The 23955-nt window shown below is 32.7% G+C and overlaps 1 protein-coding gene across 2 annotated transcripts in view; it reads left to right on the top strand.

Annotated features, from left to right (window-relative positions):
• Window positions 1-23955, top strand: part of RYR3 (ryanodine receptor 3) — a 212879-nt gene that overhangs the window by 66560 nt on the left and 122364 nt on the right. For both annotated transcript variants that reach the window (XM_018082300.2, XM_018082301.2), the window contains exons 11-23: window positions 5142-5315; window positions 8989-9110; window positions 10295-10463; window positions 11449-11584; window positions 13315-13410; window positions 14107-14225; window positions 16658-16791; window positions 17401-17642; window positions 19754-19946; window positions 22025-22241; window positions 22448-22552; window positions 22946-23049; window positions 23532-23615. In XM_018082300.2, the coding sequence (XP_017937789.1) occupies window positions 5142-5315; window positions 8989-9110; window positions 10295-10463; window positions 11449-11584; window positions 13315-13410; window positions 14107-14225; window positions 16658-16791; window positions 17401-17642; window positions 19754-19946; window positions 22025-22241; window positions 22448-22552; window positions 22946-23049; window positions 23532-23615 (1895 nt within the window). The remainder of the gene's footprint in view (window positions 1-5141; window positions 5316-8988; window positions 9111-10294; window positions 10464-11448; window positions 11585-13314; window positions 13411-14106; window positions 14226-16657; window positions 16792-17400; window positions 17643-19753; window positions 19947-22024; window positions 22242-22447; window positions 22553-22945; window positions 23050-23531; window positions 23616-23955) is intronic.

Genomic DNA, 23955 nt, shown 5'->3' with positions numbered 1-23955 from the left:
TTATAAATAGTTACCATAGCTGCTACAATAGTGTTTTTTATTAACCATGAAAAACTAAATTTTCCACCTAATTATGAACGCTGTATGGTCCCTGAAGGGCAGCGAGAAAGAATCTTTAAAGTTAGTTATACACTAGATAAAATCTACCATTAAGTCTTGATAGACTTTTGTTAGTGTTCTTAGCATGTTTAAAATAACGATGTTAATTAGTGTGACTGCATATGATATTTCATGAATTTTTATTTTAGCCAATTAAATAATTTAAAAACTATCAGGAAATTTTCTCTGATTGCTAGTTTCTCACCAAATAGTTTTTCATTCTTTACCCAGTATAAAGGCTATGCAGTGTAGATTGTACATGTGATGTCGTGCAGGGGCATTTATTACAGCTATAATTTTTTCCCATTTTTGGCAAATCATAGCACCGTAGTAAGAATGGTGAGTATCTCAGGAATGCCACTTGACAAATATTTGTGTTAAAATTCCTTAATATACTCACTGCCTAATTGGACACTGTCTGTCCTGCTATTTTTCAATGTTTTAATCTATGCATATAAATGTATAAATTTTAAGTATATATACTTGATGGTTTTGTATGCATATTAGTAAAATATTTTCTGTTACATTGATTAAACATGCCCTATTTTCATAATCTTTTTGTTGAGGTGTGCCTCAAAGGCCCATTAGTGAAATTTATTACAGTGCCCAAGATGACTAAGCTGAAGTACAGTAGTAATTAGTTATGCAGAAGTTATTCATGTCTGCTGTGTTTATGCATAATTTGGTTGTTAATGTACATTTTTGTATTAAATACAAGCTCAGTATCTAATCATCCTGTCCTATATGTGCTGTCCTATAGAGAAAAGCACATTTCTATCTCAAAATAAGTTATAAACTTGCTTTTTTCTGTGCCAAGAATAAGAATAATTATTAGTTGTCTGGACAGGTAAGAGCTGCACTTTCCCATGGGTAGAGATACTAGTATTTCCAAAAGTGAGGGGAACAAGCAGTGATAATTCTTCCTGAAGAAAGAAAGATGAAGTTTTGGAAGGGAATAAACCCCAAAGATTGACCTGGACTGTAAGAAGGAAGACGCTCTTTCAGCCAAGTGCTGATGGCATACATATTGAGAGGAAAAATACCATAGAACTAATAGTTAGACTAGATATATGCAATATACAGATTTTATCTTAATTCCTGCACATATGTATTTGTAAACCTTTGCTGGTTCATTTTCGCAACGAAGAAATATTTTCACTTGCCTGGACTTATTTACGGCATGAATTCAGGGAATATATACCTCTATGTCCACCTGTGTACAGATTCTTAAAAATAGAGTGCTGGAATACCTCTCTGTTTACAGCACTCCTCTCCTTTAAACTAAGAGTAATTTTAATTGGAAAGAACCCTGTGAAGTCATCTAGTCCAGCCTTCTACTCCAGATAGGATCAACACTGAATTCAGACCAAACTGCTCACATTAAACACTGCTGCAGAGTATCCAAAAGGGAATAAAACATTTTTCCATTGCAGTATTCTTTCCTGTTTGGAAGACAGCAAATATCTCTTTTGTAGAAAAGAAGTATTGCCTTTGCCAGAAGGCAGAGCTATGTGGAATATACAAATCCCTCAGGCTTCCCAGGAGCCTGTAACACATGACTTAAATAAAGTCTTATTTTTCCAGGAGTTGTTATAGAGACCTTCTTGTTGAAAAAGCACCTTCATCCTCATTAGTGTTACATTCCAGCAGTCTTGTCTGTTCCTTGCTTTTCAAAATCTGTGATTGCATTCATAATTTACTTTCACTGCTTTTTTTTCCTTTTACTGGCTAGCACTGAAAACTGAAACAGTTATTTTAAATTATAAAATTCAAATTAGTGTTTTCCTTACTATGTCCTCACATAAATAAGAACAGAAGGGAACTTATAAAAAAAGTTAAGGAATATGCTAAAGAACATCATGGTGCTGATTTCAATGAAAACAGCATATGTAATACGTGCCTGTTTACTGCAAATTACTGCAAACTAAGCTATAAGTATCAGAAATTGATGGAAAGCCCCCAAAATTACATCTTTTATTGGTTTTAATATGGAACTTACTTTTGACCAAGTTTTAAAATGTGAACCTTTATATTTTAAGGTAACAGATCTGTAATGCCTTGTGACAACACAGACAGCAGTTTCTCTACACCAGATGGAATCCTGTTTTGAAATGGGATGTTCTCATTCCAGCACAGTACTTGGCTCAGTATAACTGCTGAGCAGAATCTTGGTTCTACTTACAAATTTCTTTGAGACTACACACAGTACAAACAAGAATATATTTAAAAATATTTGTTTATTTTAAATTTTTGTAGCCCAGAATTAATATTTGAGATTTCATACTTTATTTTAGTTATGATATATAAAATTGACAATAAAACTTTATTGGTATAGCCTTGGTAAGTAACATTCTGACACATTCAAAAGTCACAGATGACTCATGCAAAAGGATTTGATATCATTTTAGTATTACTACCAGCATGTAGCTGTCTTAGGGACTACCTACATTTATCTCTAAAAGGTCAAGTACTTACTTTTAAGTTTATAATTTAAAATTGTCATTTCCCTGTAAGCACTGCATTTCCAATAGAGTATTTCTACTTATTTTATATGGGAGGAGAAAATTGAAGGTAAAATAAAAATCACCTCTTTTTTATTTTTTCTTGCCTACTGGGGTGTACAGGTATATACAGAGTACAATAAGTTAGGTCAATGTATCAGTCCTTTGCTGTTATATCTGTAGACTTTTATCTTTTTACTTTGCTAAATTGGAGGAGGTATGGCAGTACTTTTATTGCAATAACAGTGTGCAACACCAAAAGATGAAATTTTCCTTAGCTTACGCAAGTTAGATTTACTAAGAGTTCAGCAGACAGGGTTTTTTACCATTCTTAGGGGTGCTTAAGCAAGCCCTTAAGCAAAGTTTTTCCCCTACTGTGTTTTTACTATTGAAAAAATCTTTGTAAAGGCAGTTGGCTTTATTTGTTCTGTTCACACTGTGATTCCTTACCTTCTTTCCATCACATAGGAATCTATGATTCTATGAATTTTCTCACTGATTCTTGCTCTAATATATTAAATATCTTTTGAAAATATCATCTTTGACAGCTTTGCCCTCAAATTCCTTTGTTCATTCCATCTTTCTTTTTTTGGTTGGGTTTTTTTGTTATTGTGGTTTTTCCTTTGCCATCTTCTAGGACCATGGTGTGATTTGTTTTCTTTGATTTTATTAATTCACAGCCTGAGGGAGTTAAACTGAGAATAGGTTGTGAAGAGAGGATTTTAAAAGAGAAAGTATTTGGATATTTTACTGCTAAAATATGTTCAAATATTTAGATAAGAGATATTTTTTTCCCTCCTCCCTGGGTAATCTTTATCTGACTAAACTTTTCAGCTGTTGTAAAATACACCCTGTCTTTGCAATCACACTGTGATCAAATTACTTGGCTGAAATCCTAGAGAAACTGGACAGAGAGCAAGGAGCAAAACATGATGAAGAGGAATTTACACTGTATTTATTAAAGGGCCTTCAGGCCCTCAAAATAATTCTAAAGCTTTATTTCTGAAATTCAAAAAATCTTGGGGGTTTTTTGTATGTTTAATGTTGTCAAAAAAAGTCAGTATCAGTATCACTCAATTTTTTTCAAAACAGTAACTTCATTAGGATTGCTTGTTACCAAGATGTTTTAATATTCAGGATGCTGTGTAGAGTCAAAGAAGTAATTGCTGACAGTTTATGAATTTGTGCTATTTTATTGTATTTTTCATTTAATGGCCTCACGGCAAATGTGTATTGAGAGAATTCCTCTTTATTCATACCTGATAGTGCGGGCCACACAAATATGATGTGACATGATTTCCTCCTCATCTTCACATTGCAATGGTAACCCCAAAGAATGGCTTGTAATTTTATTCAGTTTCATCTTGACATTATAATGTTACCTGTTCCAACTAAAATTATTTTTGAAATGTGACAGTTAAATTCTGTATAAGTGAAAGCAGATTAGCAAGGCTAGGATACAACTTCTGTTTTCTCCACAGGTGTTGAAAATTTGGTAACCTGAAATGAAATTTAAAAAAAACCCATTAAACATATAAAATTTAGACTGTGTATCAATTCCTAACATATTTTGTTTAGTTAACAACAAATTAACAGCTATCTACACTTAAATCCATCAGCAGTTGAAATCATAGAGAAATGATGTTCTTTAATTCCTCTATTTTCTTAAAGTTTTTTTTGTTGAATCACATGTATTCATAATTGAGTATTACAAAATTGGCTTTGTAATTCTGTTATTCACGAATTCAATTGTGAAAAGATGAATATTTTATTTTAAAGAAAAAGATACTTGCTTTTATGCTGGGATCTTAAAATCCTCTAGTTGTAAATGAAGAAGAATAGGATTAAGAAATAGTTTGGGGTTAAGAAGTGGGTGTTCTAGCTAAGCATTGAGCAATGTCTTTAAAAAAAATCCAATTCTTCTTACAAAGTAGATAAATAATAAAATAAAATAAATGTAAAAAACCTAAGAAATTTAAAAATAAAGTAAAGGTAAAAGCCAAACTGTATTTATTTTTAAAATTAGTATTTTCTTTTTTTGCTGGTTGTTGCAATACAAACATATTATCCAAGTGAAGTGTTTATCTGTATATACAATTTATAAACAAAAAATTCTTTTACATAAAAATATTTTAGCTACATTTCAAAATAGGTTACTGATTATTTTTGTTTTTTCATGTTTACACTAAAATTCAAGAGTGTTGGTTATATAGAGTTTTACAGACTCTGAAATTGAAACTTTACTTACATCAGTAACTCCACTATTGATTATGTTAAGTTAAACATTTAAATATTTTTTTAATCTTTAAAGATTTTACTTGATTTTTTCCTACTTCAGAGAAAAAGATGCTTGAGATTTGAAATTATTTTTAATCACAATCTGAATAATTAATTATAAAGAAACAAAAATTATGTTAAGTAACATTTAACTCTGTCTTAACAGCATAAGTAGCATCAACATTGTTCAGTATTGTAATATATATTCAGTGTAGAAACATAACCTATTCCAATGCAGACTGAATGCCAACTTTATCTTCCTAGGAGCTAAAAGAAAAGCAGGATTCTAGTCTCAAACGTGACATTGATGGAATGGGACTCCCAGAAATAAAGTATGGTGATTCAATCTGTTTTGTCCAACATGTGGCCACTGCCTTATGGTTGACTTACAAGGCACAGGATGCTAAATCAGCACGTTTAGGTCCCCTGAAAAGAAAGGTAATGTTTGATATTCTTTTTAATTACTTGTGAAATGAATGTTAATTTCATAACAGTTTGTGGGTTTAATTGTTTTGTGCTGCTATACTGAAAATGTGAGTATTTCATTCTAAAAATGTAAACATTGTTGGATATTAACATAACTATATAACTGAAGAAAAAACTTTGCCACTAAGAAATGTATTTAACTATTTTTCTTGTCAGAAGAAATTATTAATTTGTGCTCAATTTTTATTTTTGATACCAGTAAAAGATGGAAATTCCTGATTCAAATGGTCAAATAATTTTTTGAAAATCTACATTGAACTGTTATAACTGGTGCAAACTTGTAAGTCATATTCACTGATGGTTTAGATTTTTTGTTGAGTATATTGTGTGAAATGGCAATTAAATTTGTTACTTAAGAAATGGTTCTGGAAAATCCTCAAATTTCTTAAAGGATATTAAAAGAATTTCCTCCGCAAATGTTAGATGTAATTGTGATATGACATCAGGAAGATCTTTCACTCAGCCTTTTGATTATAGGGTAGAATTATATTCTTAATTAAGGGCATATCATCTGTTAAATCTTCAAATTATGTTCACATTTTGTTCAGTATTAACGGGTTTAATACTAGGTCGCATAAATGCTTCATTACCAAATGATTCCTTGCTTCTCTATTTGTAGATTTTACAACTTCAGCTTATCATGAGAACATGAGAAAGGGAAAAAAATGTTCATTACTGAAAAGAAGTTGGAATTCTCTTTTAATTACTTGTATGTATGTACATTCATAAGAGGATACCCATATACAAGTACTGTAATATGAAACAATGAGATCCACATCACACACCCTTGGCATAATCAGATTTATTCATATGCAGCACATATGGTGATCATAAATGGGTAGTGAGTGCCCAACCCCTTCACTTCTCAGCAACCTGGCTGATCAGAGAAATTCTTTATATGCCAGTCATTCAGTATTTTCTTGCTAAAAAATTAAATCACACAATGATAGCCTCTTCCTTTCCCGTGCCAGAACTGGCTACGGTATTCTGTTTCCTCAGAGCATCCAATTTCACTTCTTGGAAAGGCAACATGGAGATTTGTGCTCTGTATTCAATGAAAAATTTTACAATACCTTCCAGCTTAGTGTTTTGTTTCCCCAGTATTCTTCTCAGCAGCAAGGGTCTAAAAGAACCTCCATAATTACCTGTCACTTTTATTCTCCTTTGAAACCTTTTCATTCATGTTCAAAGTCTTTGAATCTTTTGTTGTCCTCTCACCTGGAGAATTCTGTCTTGTTAATGTCTTCAAACAGAAGAAAGCCCAAACCTTCTAGCTTCCAGTAATTGATATTTCTGTGGAGGCAAAAAAAAAAGTTTTTGTCCTCTGCAATACGTTATACTAGACTATAATTTTTTAAGGAAATTTAGATGTGTAAAAAAAAGGGTGCTTTTTTTTTCACATAATGTAGCTATTATCACTGTCAACTGCTGCAAATCCACAGAGAGGAGAAAACAACTATGGGATTAATTCTGTTACAAAATACTAAAAATTCCCAGTAAAAATTTCTGGGTTTTTGGGTTTTGGTGCAGTTTCATGTACCTAATTATTATACAGTATTTGCAAGACACTGATATAAAGAAATTCTGGCATCATTTTTGGAGATTTTCTTGCAGATTTCTGCAAGAATTGTTATTTATTTTATCTCTCTGAGATTGTGGTAGACAAGGCTTCAAGACTTTGCCAGGTAATGATGATGTTTACATCAATGTTCTAGTCAGCATCCCCACACCATCCAGTGAGTGATGGTTGTCTGTCTTTTCAGTTTGAGAGTTTGCTTCTATGCAAACTATAAACTCCCGCAGAGCTCCAGAATGCTAGAGGTCAGAGAACAGAGAAACATGCTGTATGTTTTGGATTCATGTTCTCGAGGCCATTGCTCAGGCTGTTCATCAGTGTCTTGCTGTATCTCAACAAGCAAGACAGTGCCAAATGCCCCTTTTTATATGCAGAGAAGTGTTTTATCTGGAGAACTGATGTAGACAGTGCTGAATGCTTCTGTTTGTGGTCTACCCACTGGAGTTCTAAATTGCGCTTTCCCGTAATTGTGATGTTTCTGGATGATTTAGTTGAGGTTTGGGTTATTTGTTAGTTTTCTGGATTTTTTTTTTTGGTCAGAGAAGTAGAAAAGATTAGTCCTTCTAAAAGACTCCACTCTTTCCTGATCTGCTGCATGCTTAGGAAGAAGAGTGCATGTCTGCTCCACAATGGTGATGCAATTACTTTGCAAGGCATGGCAGCTTTTATATCCAATCTGTTAAATGTTTCCATTCCTGTAGTTCCAAAACTTGGAGCTACGTACAATGGCCTGAAGAAAAATTATATGAATGTCAAATATTTTCTTACTAGTTTTGTGATGGGAAGAGCCACTCTTCAGTGTTTGTTCAGTTTAGGGACCTCAGGACCCTTCTTTATGTTAAATAGTGGTATTCAAGCTAGCAAAGTCACTCACAGTGTGATTCTATATTTAGAAAGTATTTGAACCAAGAGGAAAGATGACCAAAACATAAACTAACCTTCTTTAAGATAAAATCATTAATGTAATCATTCAAAAATACCTTCCCTGTCTTCTCCATCATATTTCCATGGATTCTGGTGTCCAGATAAACTCACAGGGTGATGTTTGTCTCTTTTAAAAGCAGTTCATCACCATGTTTGATGGAGCAGAGCACATGTGTACTCTAGATTCTGACAAGTATAGAAAAATATCACTTTCTAGTGCTTTGATATACCTATACACTAGTATGTACAAAAAGTTGTTGGTAAATAACTTTCCCATTTGTGGCAGTAACTACTTGTATAACATTATTAGTTTCTTTGTTAACTATTCAGTGCATTCAGAATTACTCTGCTAACTGGTCAGTTGCAAATTTTTACTAACTCAAAGCTAAAAGAATACATTTTTCAATGGAGAATTCAATAGACTACCTCTTGGACAAAGAAGCAGGATAGCTCATATTTACATCTTACAAAATTGCTGTAGGATTTTAATGACTCAAAATGACCAAGACTTGTTTTTGTGATACCTAAAAATTACGTTGTCTTTTTGTGATATTGTGTGTTTATTTAAAGAGAAATATTAAAACCCTACCCTACCAAAGGGTTATTGCTTGAAGTTCATATGATGTTCACATCTGGTTCTGATAAGAATCCAACCTAGTGTGTAGAAATAGTTAAATGAGTCAGAAGTTGTTCATAAACATTATAGCACCTTTAACTGCATTGTAATTTTTATGAGGTTTATCACTCCAGCTTGATTTTTCTTGTCAATAGTCTTTTCATGGATGAACCCTTTAGTAAACGATGCTTAAGAGAGCGAAGATCCTCTTTCCCTGACAGACAGAATATAAGAAAAACAATATTTTTATTTTAATTGGAAATTATCTGTTAACTGTATTTTTTTAATGAATTGTGGCAGAATAAATGTCTTCTCTGAATAACTTATGTGAAACTGAAAAACTTGTAGCTACTTAATGGGTGTCCAGATAAAGTGATTAACAAATAGTAGCTCCATTACCATACCAAATATACCATTACTGTTTTCAGTGCAATATTGAAATGTTACAAAATATTTAAAAGTAGAAAGTGTTTAAAAGTAACTATTGTGATAATTACTGATTTCAATAGGTTATATTACACCAAGAAGGTCATATGGATGATGGTCTCACATTACAAAGATGTCAGCATGAGGAATCCCAGGCTGCTCGAATCATTCGCAATACTACAAGCTTATTCAGCCACTTTATAAGGTAGTTATTGCCACTCTGTTTTTTAAAGTATTCTGAAATTATAAGAATTTCTCTAAGAGCATACATATTTCCTGCTTTCAAATATTTGAATTTAGAAGCTATTAGCAATATATTTTTACTGATGTAAATTTGCAATTTTGATTAGTAATGCCATTAAATAGATAAAACAGTTTATTTAAGATTATTTACATGAAATCTAATACATTGAAGTCAGAATCCAAAAGCTGGATCCTAAATTGAAGAAAACCTGTTAAATTATCTCAGTCTAACTCCATTCACAAGCATTCTATGGTACCTAGAACTTTGTATAAGAATATACAATGAAATCTATAAGAATGTATGTAGTACTGAAGAAACTATTTTTTCATAGTGCTTGGCAGAAGTTTTAATTATGATGATCAAGTGGATATCCTTGTATTACTACCTACTTGATGAAAAAAATAAAGGAAAATGAGTTTGTAATTAAATATTTCCTTCCAAAGAAGCCATTATACAAGTATGTGTTTAAAACATTATTGCTTCAGGATCTCAAGGGCCTACACTACTCCTTTATATTTCTTGGGCTGAGGATATGAAAACAGAGCCACCTTTGCCAGCAATTAGCTCCTCCTATTTATACTAGTGAGTCAGGCCATGGAAAATTGGGTTATCACACAAGATTGAGAAAATATTTGAACAGGAAAGAGAAATTATTTTACCAACAACTGAGACACCTTGAAATGCTTTCCATTTTTAAATCCCACCCTTCCTTATTTCCTATATAGAATAGACAGAGAAGATCTAATTTATGGTTAGGATTACCTGTTATTTTTGTGTTGTTTTTCTAGAAGACTGGACGTGTATACCGTCAATAACTGGTACTATTTTAGCTCATATGCACACTACATCTAAATCATCAACAGGGATTTAAAGTATCTAAACAAAATCAATTACCATAAAACTGTTTACATCAGTGCGGAAAGGGAAGCATGATTCCACTTCTGGAAGCTATGAGTGCTGGGCACACAAATAATAGGTGTTTGAATGATGTTCAGTTCAGATCATCTGTTGTTCATATGCATATAAGCATATGTCATATATGTAACAAAACTCGACTTAGATACCAACAGAAAATTGGCTGCTATACCGTAAATTACAGTGGGAAAATTATTAATGCTGCCAGTCTTTTTTGTTGTTTTCCATAGTGGAAACAACAGAACACTATCACCCTCTGCCCTGCCTGTTGAGGAGATGGCTCAGACTCTGCAAGACCTTATTATATACTTCCAGCTTCCTGAAGAAGACCTGCAACATGAAGATAAGCAAAACAAACTCCGCTCACTCAAAAACAGACAAAATTTATTCAAAGAAGAGGTACAGAGAGAGGAATTGTTACATTATTTTAATTTCAAGTCTATTGTGCCACAAACATTGAGAAGAATCTAAATGTTATCATCTAGATGTATACATATGTTCTCTAATGCAACGTTCTGTAGCTGATATATATGTATATATATATATATATATACATACACACACTTGTCACAGGCTACAAACCCTCTGTTAGAAAATTTGATTTATTGCTTCTGAGCCTCTTTAAAGAGATGCCATTTTTGCAAGAAACAGTTTTGACAAGAAGTTATAGAAGCTGGATACCCCAAATGAATAATAATACCTGGATCAATAATAGATGTGATTTCTGATGTCTTTTCTGCCCACCAGGCTGTGAATCAGTAACTTTTTATCTCTAGAAACTGGAAGAATGCTTGCTTTAGGGAAGGATATATATTACATAATTGTTGAATTGCTCCTCTCTGAAAACAGAATAACTATGTTTCTGTATAAATAGTAAACATATTTTACAATGTTTTTAGACATGTTTGAATTGCTTGCAGGTTTTCAATACCATTTGAGTCTGCAAACAAACTGAAGTTAAAAATCTCTTTCAGTATTTAAAATTTTTTTTACAGATATTTTATAGGATAGTAAAATTTTCACCTTTTTATCAATAAAAATTCCTTTTTATATAAATTTAAAGGGTTTTCTTCTTATGCAAGGAAGATTTTATGTAAAAAAGGCTATTCATTATTATTTTAAAAGCCTTTATTGTCAGCTTTTTTTCCTTATTTTTTATAATACTTAGTTGAGTAAGGAACAATATTGAAACATTCTCTAAAAGGAATTATTTTATACAGAAATACACATATTCAAATCTTGGAAGCACAATTGTTTTGCTGTTTGTTTTTTTTTTTTAATTTAAGATAATGCAACTTTCCAATTTATAAAGGAAAAAAAATCTTTCTAAAGGGCAACAACAAATACCTTTTTATGTACAGTTCACTTTCTGTCACATGTTTAGGGAATGCTGGCACTAGTTCTGAATTGCATTGATCGCTTAAATGACTACAACAGCACAGCTCATTTTGCAGGAATTGCAAGAGAAGAATATGGTACTGCATGGAAAGAAATTTTGAATCTCCTTTACAAATTATTAGGTAAGTTCTTCAAAAACATACTAATGTAAAAAAAAAAACAGGATATGTACTCTTTATGTTCTACTTGCTGCTTTACCATCAAAGACCATTGACCAAAGATGGTCAAATAACACCCCTGTGTTATTCATTCCATCGTGTAAATTACAGATTTTCTTCCGTATACTTACCGCTATTTATTACAGAGGAAAGAGTTTATTGAGCAATGATACAGCAGAGAAATAGATCTCAGCTAGGAAAAAGTTCCGTGAAGCATGCCAAAAGCTTTTTTTTTTAAATAATTGAAGTGTACCTGTGGTATGCAAATAGATGTGAATTATTATTTTAAAAATTAGAGAAACTGGGAAACAGTCTTTGTATGTGAAGCTGAAGGAAGTCTAAAAGTAATAGTCAGGTCTGCTGACCTCAATGTTTGTTACTTGAGACTTAGATTTAAATGTTAATAAAAATAATTATATAAAACAGAAGTGGAAATATTTTTTCCAGTGGTTTTCATGGTTTCTAGAGCAGACTACTGCTGTATTGTAAAAGGGCCAAAATTATAGAGCAGGAAAAATATTTATATGTATATTTCTTTAAATTCCTGGTTTGATACTGATTTGTGTTATTCCTCATATAGGAGAATCTTGTCTTCTAATGGAGTTTACATACATTCTAATTTCATTACAAAGAAAGTTAGTTCTGAACCATAGTAAAATAAGCAAGTTGAGAGTCAGGACAATAATAAAAGAAACAAGGGGAAGTACTTTGAAGCGTGAGGTTATTCACATAGCACAGACATGCAGGTGCTTCAGGTTGCTCATTGCTTTAGAAAGTAGAAAGTTACCATTTAGTAACCATGTAGTAACCAGTAGAAAGTTACCATTTAGTAGAAAGTAGAAGTCTTCTCATTGCTTTAGAAAGTAGAAAGTTACCATTACCTGCCTTTTACTTTAGTCTTATGAATTTAAAGAAAAGTAGGATGAAAAAAATGTTTTCAGTGCTATGTAGGCCTTTTTCAGATTTTGTCTTGATATTCATCTGCAGGTACATTTTGAACACACTTGTTCTGATGTAACAAATTATTATTAATGCTTCATAATAAAAACCAATTGACAACTGTATACAGAAGGTGCTTTTTTGTTGCTTTTCCCCCCTATGATCAGTGATAACTTCTAGATGAAAAAAAACAGTGTTGCTTGAAAGACTTGATCGTTGATGAACTTTCAAAGTGCAGTCAAATAATATTGCATTCTGCACTACTGAAATGGTAAAAGCTATGCATTCTATAACTTGTTGTAATCAGAAAGTAGAACTAAACAGCAGTGAACACAACCTGCACCTCATCTTAAACTTCTACGTATGATCTTCCCACTCTTGGTAGGAAGAAATAGAAAAAGAAATATTTCAGCCCTGTGATCATGACAGTGCTTGACATACGCATTAAGCAAGGGTGGTGGATAACTTCTATTTAAATTTAACTACAAAATAAAGCATAAACAAAACAAAAAATTCCTGTTTATCCAGTAGATCCCAGTCAACTTCAAAAACTGTGCTCTCTAGAAGTTATGTCAGTTGCTGATATTCAAAATAATGAAAATCTTGATTCTTTAATACTCTAATATATGTGGACCTGTTTGTTCATTATTTCATGAAGTTACTCTAAAAAAACAGTGTTAAAATGCATATGATAAACATTGATGACTTCAAAAGGAAATCTCCTGTTATAAAATTATACCCTGTGTTTTTTCCAGCTGCTCTCATTCGTGGCAACAGAAACAACTGTGCTCAATTTTCCAGTAACCTTGATTGGTTAATCAGTAAATTGGATAGATTAGAATCTTCCTCAGGTGAGACTCATTTTACAATTTAAATTAACCATCAGTTAATGTCTGTCTTACATTATTGTCAGAGCAGTTTCCCTTGAAACCAATATGCATTAGAAAATAAATACGCTGTTGGTTTTTTTGGTTGGGTGGGTTTTTTTGTTTGCTTGTTTTTTTAAATTTAAAAAAGTGATACACTTAGAGAAATTTCTGAGGCATTTTTTGGTTCCATGTGTTTGGTATGTGCAATGCTACATCCAATGAATTTTGAACATGACTTGGGTGAATTAATGGCTTGGGTAAGACAGTATCAACACTACTGCACCATTAAATAACACCAGTTTGTGGACATGCATACAAAACCCATGAAGATATAGATAACGGGTTTTTTTCACTATGAAATATTCAACAAAATACTGATATACAATGTTCCCTATTAAAACCTTTATGTCTCTCACTGAAAGGAAGGAGTTAAATTTGCAATTTCCTCTAGTGGTTTTAAAATTGTCGCTATTTTCAAAAGAAAACAGGAATTAACAGCTTTATTAGGTGTTTATTCCTAACGTGTAATAATCATATTAATACTCTGTGAAAGTGTTTTCATCCTCTTTTTAGTCTGGAGAAAAGCATCTTGTAAGATACACATTCGCTGAGCTTTTAGATTGTGTTCAATTGTGCAGGTGATTTAATGACAGCATTGTTTCTGTGGCTTTTATATAGGCATTTTGGAAGTATTGCACTGCATCTTGATTGAAAGCCCAGAAGCTTTAAATATAATATCTGAGGAACACATCAAATCCATTATTTCATTGTTGGATAAACATGGGCGAAATTACAAGGTATGTTTAGAAAAACTAAGAATTTTCTGATAATCTTACAGTGATTTTGGGGGGTGTGGGGAGGGGGAAGAGAAATTTCTGCATGGAAATATGTGATTCTAGTACCCCTAAAGAAATAAAATAACCTCAAAGTACATCTGCAAAGTTGCTTTCTTGAGATTAAAAGAATGTGTAATATACAATTGCTTTTCAGAAATTTTCAAATACAGCAAATATGTCTGACAAGCAAACAGTTAAGAAATATTGATAACCAGTCAGAACATTGGATTTACTGAGAAAATGAAGCATTCTCGTGGCTGTAAGAAAGTGGGCAGAGTAGCTTGCTTTGTGACAGAGGGCTCTGCAGAAGCAGTGGACTACCTTTGATCTACAGAAAGAGAGAACTGTATCCTGCAGAGTAATTTGTATCTTGAGTAATAATATTAGCAGAAAAAAAATAAAATGAGAAATCAGAAAAATAATTCAAATATCTGAAAACACAGGTGTTCAGAAGAAAGAAAAAAACCCTGAGTTTCCAGAAGAAATACTGGATGAGATTAATTTAGACAACAATATGCAATTTATTATGATAGAAGAAGGTGAACAGAGTTTCTGGCTGCGATCAGGATGACATCACAACACAGACGAAGATATAGGTTTATGTGTGATTTTCTGATGTGAGTTTCCTTCCTCAATTAAAATTTTATTTGAAAGACTGATAACCTCGAGGAAGAGCAGAGAAAGTTTTAGTGAGCTGAAATTACCTTCTCCTTTAAATCAGTAATACAGAGAACCTAACCAACTTTAGTAAAGGAGAACAGTACTTCTAAGCATGGTTAAGGAGCATGAACTGATATAAGTAGTCATAAGAAAAAAAATAGAAATTACAGCAGTAAGCTTAGTTTATTTTTAGCTCTTAGCAAGATTACTGGGCTATTCCAGTCACCTACAAAGAACCTTTCAGCTGGAATATCTTAATGTAGGCATTATAGTGAGACTTACAGCAGAAAAAGAAAATATGTACATAGGAGAAGAAGTATACTGGGTAAAGGATTTGTACCCTTCTATTTGTAATGTCTTTGACTAACACTCAGTAAGTAATGGGAAGTAATGAATTTATTTGTTACTCCACAAACAATATATCTTGTTCTCTTGCTAGATTAGATATTCTGTTGAGATTTAGGGAATAAGAAATAGTACTATTAATAAGTAACATTGTCGTGGGAATTTTTGATTTCAAGGATTTTTTTAAATGAAAAGTATTGTATCAGAACTACAGTCAGCAAACTCACAGAGATTATTTAAACAGTTTACATGTAAATTCTGAGTTACTAGTAATCATTAATGTTACTATATTGCTTTACAGCTGAGTACCACTCAGAGTTTATGTAGTTCTTTAAGTTATTACCTCTATCCTTCTGCTAGAGGTTTCTGCCCAACAGCAGAGATGGTAGGAAGGAAAATGCATGGGCTAGGGCATAGAAAACTCCACAATATATTAGCTTAAACTGCTGTTGATGGTTTGTTTGTGCTAAATTCACTGGACAGATGAGAGCAGTAGCTAAAATGAATGGTATATTCTGCTGCTCCTGGTGTAGTAGAATAGTTTCCAAAATGGTAATCAACAGTGTGAAGATGTGTCTTTATCTTTTAGGTGATCTGTAGCAGTTTACACCATTTGGGCTCATTGCTCAAAGATTCTTTTTCAGAGTACATCTTTAAGCTTCCCTATTATTTTGCAGAAGTGTGCAGCTTTGCCCCTCAGCATTAAACAACACTATGTTACTCTGTTCTCTCTTGCAAAACCTTTTGCGTCAGTAATCTATGGGAGAATTATGTCAATCTCTATCAGTTTTCAGGCTAAAACAAAACAAAAAGAAAGTAGGAGTTCAAGATCTTTCTGAAATTCTGTTTTGCTTTATGGTAAATTCTTTCAAGTGTTTTTAGTTTTAAAAATAAATGGATTATTTCTCATATAGAAAATATTCTTTTTAGAAGAGGTTCATAAGCAGTCAGAGAATTGCTGTTGAGAATTGTCCACTAATTTTGCACTGAAATTTTTTTGGGCTGCAGGAAATTTATCAAATAATTCCATTTTATATTTCAAAATTTAAAAGAGATTTAATTAAAATTGTAAAGAGTTGACATACAGTTGTTCTAGCTTTGATTTTTTCTAGTCAAAATGAGAATAAGGTATCTCAAAGGAAGGTTTTTGAGGCATTTTTCAAATCCTGTGTTCAGAATTTCTGTTCCATGAATGTTTGATATTCTCTATCGCTAGTATGGACTACACTTGATCCATATATGTGAAAAGTATTTAGAAAACAATAATGGTAAAGTGCATTATATTCCCTCCTTTAGGTCTATTCTGAGTGTAAATTAAGCTGTCAACTGAACAGTAGTATATGCAGTTAGCTGCCTTTACCCTACTTTTTTCCGATTTTTCTTTTAAGGTTCTCGACGTGCTTTGCTCTCTCTGTGTCTGCAATGGAGTTGCAGTTCGTGCCAATCAAAATTTGATTTGTGACAATTTACTGCCTAGAAGAGACTTACTTTTGCAAACACGTTTGATTAATGATGTGACAAGGTATAGTGACATGTTTTATTGTTATGTAGAAAAAAATGGAACTTCCATATCTTCAATAATTTATTGAAGGAAATACTGTAACCTAAGAAATGTCCCATAGATTTCAATATTGAGACACACACTTTGGGAAGCATTTATGTATTATGTATTAACTTCTGAAAAAAAATTTTTCCTAACAATATGGCATTTCGTAATGGGAACTGTGCTCAAATAGAAATTGTTAATTAATAGTAAGATCTGTTCTGAAATTGAAACTTGAAAGTTGCTTGTTTCTGAGTCAAAACAGAGCATGTAAACATACTGTGAAGTACTTGTTTGTTTTAAGAGGGATATGATTTCCTTGCAACCTCACTTTGATTTTAGGAAATGATCTTGTTATTTCTCGTTTGACTGTAAGTTTTTCAAAGCATGGAACTCTGCTTTAGAAGATGATTTTACAGTAGCTTTATAATATTATATAAAATGGGTCACTTTTTAAAATATTGTAAGGAAAATGTGGATATCTACACACTTACTATATTTGTAAAGTGAATTTGACAATTATACAGCAATACGATTAATATGTTGCATTTTATGTTTACACTAACTGGCTTCCATTTTCTTTCTTAGCATAAGGCCAAACATATTTTTGGGTGTTGCCGAGGGCTCTGCACAATACAAGAAGTGGTACTTTGAGTTAATAATTGATCAGGTTGATCCATTCTTGACGGCAGAACCCACCCATTTACGTGTTGGATGGGCCTCTACTTCAGGTTATGCCCCCTATCCTGGAGGTGGAGAAGGATGGGGGGGCAATGGTGTTGGTGATGACCTGTACTCCTATGGTTTTGATGGCCTTCATCTATGGTCTGGTAAGTACTTTGTGAACTACCACTAATCTTTCATTTAGCAGTTACCTACCTTTCCCTTGAGTACCTTTGTTTACATAACATATTATTTTATAGTGAGCTACATTCAGAACTCTGGGTTATTTAGAAGTTCAGATCAGACTTCTTGACAGAAGTGTTAGCCAATATTGAATTATACCAATCAGGCTTTTTAGCAGATAGCTTCTTTTTTCATGATTTTGATCAAGGAATGGCATTTTCTGGATCTAGATCAATACTGACTTCATTCTATCTGTTTAAAATCAATGGATGCATTGATCTCAGATGAGTTAATTCTATATGGATCTACATTTGCATTATTCTTTTACTTTATATCTACAGTTGAAGAAAAATGACAGTTATCTTATCCTTAGACTTGTTAATAGATTTAATAAATTGAATTAAAAATTTGATAAATAGCTTCATAAAAAGACTTTTTTTTCAATTAAAAGTAATAGTTACTACACTATTACCAGCTTTGTTATTTTAGTCCTTGTGTGCACAGTCTTTAATTTTGAAGTCTCATGCTATTTTTTCTTCCAGATCTCTTTTGCATACACAGTAAATGATATTATTTTTTAGCTTGTTCAACTTGTGGGTCATGATTTAATGCGCGATTTTCAAGGCATATAGGCAAAATCATTAATTTCCCCTTATTTCTCAGTGCCTTTAAATGCTATATACATCTAGATATTCTTTAATTGCTCAGAAAATAATAGTGTGGGGTCTTGCAATTAAAAGGTGTGTTTTAAGTACATCACATATAAATACGCTGAAGTTAATTTTATGACATTAATTCTACCATTTTCTAATTTGGGAACATTTCATTTATCAATTATATTAGCATAGTTCTAGCATAAAATGTGTGTGTGCGTGTGCACACGTAATTCAATATTTTATTTTAGCATTTCTGAACAATTATCCAATGTCAGAAGTTACGTTTTTTGGGAGAAGACTGGGAGGTATATGTAACATCCAGCCATTAGAAATCATTAATACAAAATTAAACTCTAGTTAAACCTCAGAAATACAGTACTGGAAAGTCTCTTAAATCTCATCTCCTGCTATAAGGGAAAATTTCGGTTACTTAAACTGCCCTGGACAGTTGATTCGACTTGTTCTTAGGAAGTTCCAAACACAATAATTTGGAATACTACTTAACTGCTTAATTAGACTTACTTTACAGGTAAAATATAATGTTTTCAAGGGAATTGTTTTGAAAGGAAATCTGAAGAGACATTAATTGGATTGAAAAACTAGTTATATCTAAATGTTAGATTACTTCAGATGTGTTATTACTAGTTAATTGCTATTATAAGTGCTGAGTCCTGTGCATGTCTGTAAAGTCTAAACTTCCCAGGTAGCGAAAGTTAAACTCCGTCTGTTTAGTGTATGGCTGTAGTTGATAAAGAAAACCTGGCCCATCAAATTCTTGATCCATTTTTTGATAATTCAGTATACTTTTCTGCCTCTTGATTGTGTAAACCTGGATATTGGCCATAATAACCAGTAGAATAACTCCAGTAGAATTTTAGAACCATAGAATAGATTGGGTTAGAAGCCGCCTTAAAGATCATTTGGTCCAACCCTCTACCACAGGCAGGGATGCCACCCACTAAACCGGGTTGCTTAGGGCCACATCCAACCTGGCCTTGAACACTCCCAGAGATGGGGCATCCACAACTTCTCTGCACAACCTGTTCTAGTGTCTTACTGATGAATATTCACATATATGTGAATCTGGTATTTCACAAAAACTAAAGAAATATAGATCTATAAATGTTAGTTTTATAAAGAGGGTATAATTTACTGTGCCTCATTACTCTTGCATCAGCGTGGACTCGCATATCAGCTCAGCATGTTCTGTCTTGTGAACAGTGCCAGGGGTTTCAAGTTAATCACTCAGTTTATGCAGTTTTCTGCCGTATATCAGTTTTAAGAATGTTAACTCACTGTTTCTAAAAACAGAACTGTTCATAAAACAGATTAAGGCAAGATCATGTCTTAATGACCGTGAAGAAAAAGCTTGATTTTTTCAGCGTCAAACCTCTAAGAACCTGCTTGAAGCTTCTGATTACTTAATACTTTTATCCTAGGTCGAGTACCCAGAGCTGTAGCATCTGTCAATCAGCATTTATTAGCATCTGATGATGTGGTTAGCTGCTGTTTGGATTTAGGTGTACCCAGCATTTCATTCCGCATTAATGGACAGCCTGTACAGGGAATGTTTGAGAACTTCAGTACAGAAGGGTTTTTCTTCCCTGTTGTAAGCTTATCAGCAGGTGTAAAGTAAGTACAACTTAATTTTAATTGTTTTCTTTTTTGTCTTGTCCAAATTCATTTATGATTTCTTCTGTTTTGTTCTGGTTTTGTTGTTTCTGCCGAACTAGCAGCTGGGAGGAAGTCAGGAAAATGCTGATTTGTTCAGTGATGCTTTCACTTAAAAGCGAAATGTGAACCTGTAAGCAATTTGAGTAAGTCACAGTGTCTGAAAATTATTATTTTATGATTATTCAGTGACCTAGGGGAAATTAATTTTTGTCTCATTCCAATTATCAGTGAGAAAAAAGGACGTTAGAAACACAGCACCAGATTTGGCACTAATTAAAATTCTCACTGGCTTTCTCAGCGGGGAGTAAAAAACCTAAATCATCATGAAAAGTGATACTATATTCAGAGTAGGAAATGCAAAAAACTGATAAGAATCAATTTTGGAATCTTGTTACAAGTATTGTCCATGCCTTACCTGTTCTGCTTCTAAAACACTGAGTTTTGAACTTACTGTAATCAGTTTTTAATTGTTATTTTACCTTTAGTGAATTCAGAAAATCTGTAGAATCAAGCAGAATAAAGGAGGACTGGGAAAGGCTTAGTAAATCAATTTTCATTTTTTCCCTGGAAGTGACCCTACTATGTAGCTGCATTAGTACAAAGTTTTTGAAAATGTTCATTACTTTTTTCTGTAAGAAATCTGCCTAAACTGGTGTAATTATTTTTCTTCATTCTTATTTGATGTTGCTCGTATATTTGTGAGAGCATTTTGTTTTGTAGTTTTTAGTACCTGATATATATAATTTTCTGTGCCTGTTATTATATGACAGAAAATTTTATTACATGGGAATCCTGATTTCATGAATGGAGAAGAGTGTTCTGGGCACAAACTCTTATGTTTCTACTTCTGCTCTGGTGTATCTAGTTTTTCTCAGCTATCTGTGAATTTCTCAGTCTCTGTTTCTGAGTCATCTTCATCATTCCATCATCAATTTTTCCTTTCTATACCCTTGTCAGAGACCTTCACTGTCTCCTGTCCTTTGGAGTTATGTTGCTTTATATTTGATTTTAGGAGGGTTCTTTTGAAGGTTAAGGTCAGACAAAGTATAAGAAGTTTTTCAAATCAAAAGATTTGAACATTTCTATTAAAATAAGAGAAAAAAATAAAGCCACAACTTCTTGGAGTGTTCAGGTTTGTAAAAGAGACCTGTGCTTATGTGCACTCTGAGAAAACTTCTGTGTCTTAATTGTTCTCTTCTTTTTAAAAATGTCAATGAAATATGCTGATCTGATAGCTCTAGAATTTCTATAGGCTTCTCGTCACTCCATCACAACAAATGTAGAGGCTATTTCCTAGAGGTAACAGGGTAGGGTTTTTTTAAACTTTTCTGTGTTTGTTTATCTCTAGAGTTTGCCTACTTGAGGACCAAAGTATGAAGCTGGGCAGTTTTTATCTCTGTTGTTTTTCCTGGTATACTCTTAAATTTATGTGAAAAATATATCTCTGAGGAGAAACAGAACACTTTAGGGGTTTATTAGGCATCTTAGTTATGCTTCTGAAGCTCATCCCAGTTTTAATATTTGGTATAATGTTGTTTGCTAGATTTAAGTCTTATGATTTAATGTTTTGTTTGGGTTTTTATTTCTCTCGTGAGCCAACTACCTGCCTGAGTGCACTGAGAAGTTACTTTAAAACTTTTAAGTTATATACCAATAGTCCTGATAGTATTTTTAGAGTAACAGTCCAATTTAAAGTAGATTTGTGTTTCCAAATCCTTTAAATCCATTAAAAAATTCACAACTTACAACTGTTTGATTTTAAGTGAGAAACATTTAATTATACTACAACAGTAAATGATTAGTTTTGCTTTAGCCAAAACAAATTTTCAAAAAAGAGTGGGTAGGTGATGGTGTAACTGATAGTATCTGCTTGTATCAATCCTTGGTAACTCTTTGGTGTTTATGAAAACATGAAGTGCACCTGCATCTTTGTAGATGGTAATAAAATAAATGTTTAAGTCTCTAAATGATTTATTTATGATGCTAGTATATACTGACTATTTGAGAGTCTAACTGCTTCATTGGAAATTGCACAGAGTTCGTTTTTTGTTGGGTGGACGTCATGGAGAGTTTAAATTTCTGCCTCCTGCTGGCTATGCTCCCTGTTATGAAGCATTGCTTCCAAAAGAGAAGATGAAACTGGAACCAGTGAAAGAATATAAAAGAGATTTTGAAGGAGTGAGGGATTTGTTGGGTACAACACAATTCCTCTCGCAAGCTTCTTTTATCCCTTGTCCAATAGACACCAGTCAGGTATGTGAAATTTGCAATAATTGGACCATAAAATATATCTGTGCAAAATTTAAATTCACACTATAAAAAGTAAGGTAGCTTCCCCCTTTCTTAGCAATTCTTCATTTGTGTGTTGTGGTGTACTAACCAAACTAGATGATCTTGGATATACAAGACATGGTAACGAACCCTTTTTTATTTCTGAAATTGTTATTCTCTTTTCTTAGATTGCTCTTCCTTTTCATCTCGAAAAGATCAGGGACAAGCTAGCTGAAAACATCCATGAACTGTGGGGAATGAATAAAATAGAACTGGGCTGGACATATGGCAAGGTATATTTTGAATGACCTGCCTGGGTACAGTCACCTGTATTAGGTTAAGTATCCTACCAGAAAACATGGATTTGGATGTTGAATGGCTGTCTATACGTTACCAGCAATAGCTGAACCTGTAAGGTGGAAGGAGACAGTGATATTAACTTTTTGATGACTTTTTTGAACATTCAAAACTTGCTTTTGTTATTTAATTGTGAATGAGTACTTACAATGTGCATTATAAATGAATCATGAGAAAGTACATTTATATAGTGGTGAGTAGCTGTCATTGATAAAAGATAAAAGATATTGCTTATAGTATCTTCATTATTGCAAAGAATTAACTGGTTTTTTTACTGTGATTCTTGATTGTGATATCAGGAAAGTACTATTTTCTGTTACTTGTTGCAGATACGAGATGATAATAAAAGGCATCATCCTTGTCTTGTGGAATTCTCAAAATTACCTGAGACAGAGAAGAATTATAATCTACAAATGTCAACTGAAACACTCAAGTGAGATTTAAATATTAAGAATATAAAGTTTTCTTTTTGTTTTTATTCAAACAAATCATACTTTTTTTAAGATATAAAAAACATTAGAACATCTCATTTAAAGTGTGTTCTGTTAAATTTGCCAGAAGTCCCAGGAACCCCTTCAGAGTGATTTAGAAAAACAATGTCTCCACAGAGAGACAAAGGAAGAAACACCACCAAATCCTGTTAGTTTTAATAAAGTGTGTAACTCTCAAGCTATAGATTTGGGCCTTTTTAGACTTTGAAGGTCTTATTTATTATTGTTATATATTGTTATAAAACTTATATATATATATATATATATAAATATATTGTTATATAACTTAAAATCCCATTGTTTTGAATTACTTCCCTGGTTTTTAAATATAATTTCTTCTGTGTATTTATAGTCAAATAAAAAAAAAATTTATTTGAGCAGTGTGATATTGGGTTTCAATAATGCTACTTTTTTATGTTGGCAGAACCCTTTTGGCCCTTGGATGTCACATTGTTCATGCTCATCCAGCAGCTGAGGAAGATCTTAAAAAAGTCAAACTTCCTAAAAAGTATGTACCTTATGATAATTGTTATATATTATAAATATAAAATATTTTAAGGTCATTTAAAAATACTTAATATGAGCCCCATACTTTTTATGGTCTTACAGATCAATGATTAGGCTGTTACCCTGCCTGTGAGGATGGTTGGCTGTGAATACTGTTGTGTTACATCACCTCGTGAAGTTATTCTGAGACAGAAACGGTCACATACTTAAACCACATGCAATTGTGTTACATGATCTTAAAATAGACACTCCAAAGTTAAAAGCAACATTTCAGTGTTTTTCTGCTTCATGGAAAAGAACAGTTTATGAGTATGATAGTAAATTTATATACTTGCAAGAAG

Source organism: Manacus vitellinus, unplaced genomic scaffold (genome assembly GCF_001715985.3).
Source record: "Manacus vitellinus isolate BGI_N305 unplaced genomic scaffold, ASM171598v3 scaffold_6_pilon, whole genome shotgun sequence".
Classification (NCBI taxonomy): domain Eukaryota; kingdom Metazoa; phylum Chordata; class Aves; order Passeriformes; family Pipridae; genus Manacus; species Manacus vitellinus.
This window is presented reverse-complemented; position numbering and strand designations above follow the sequence as displayed.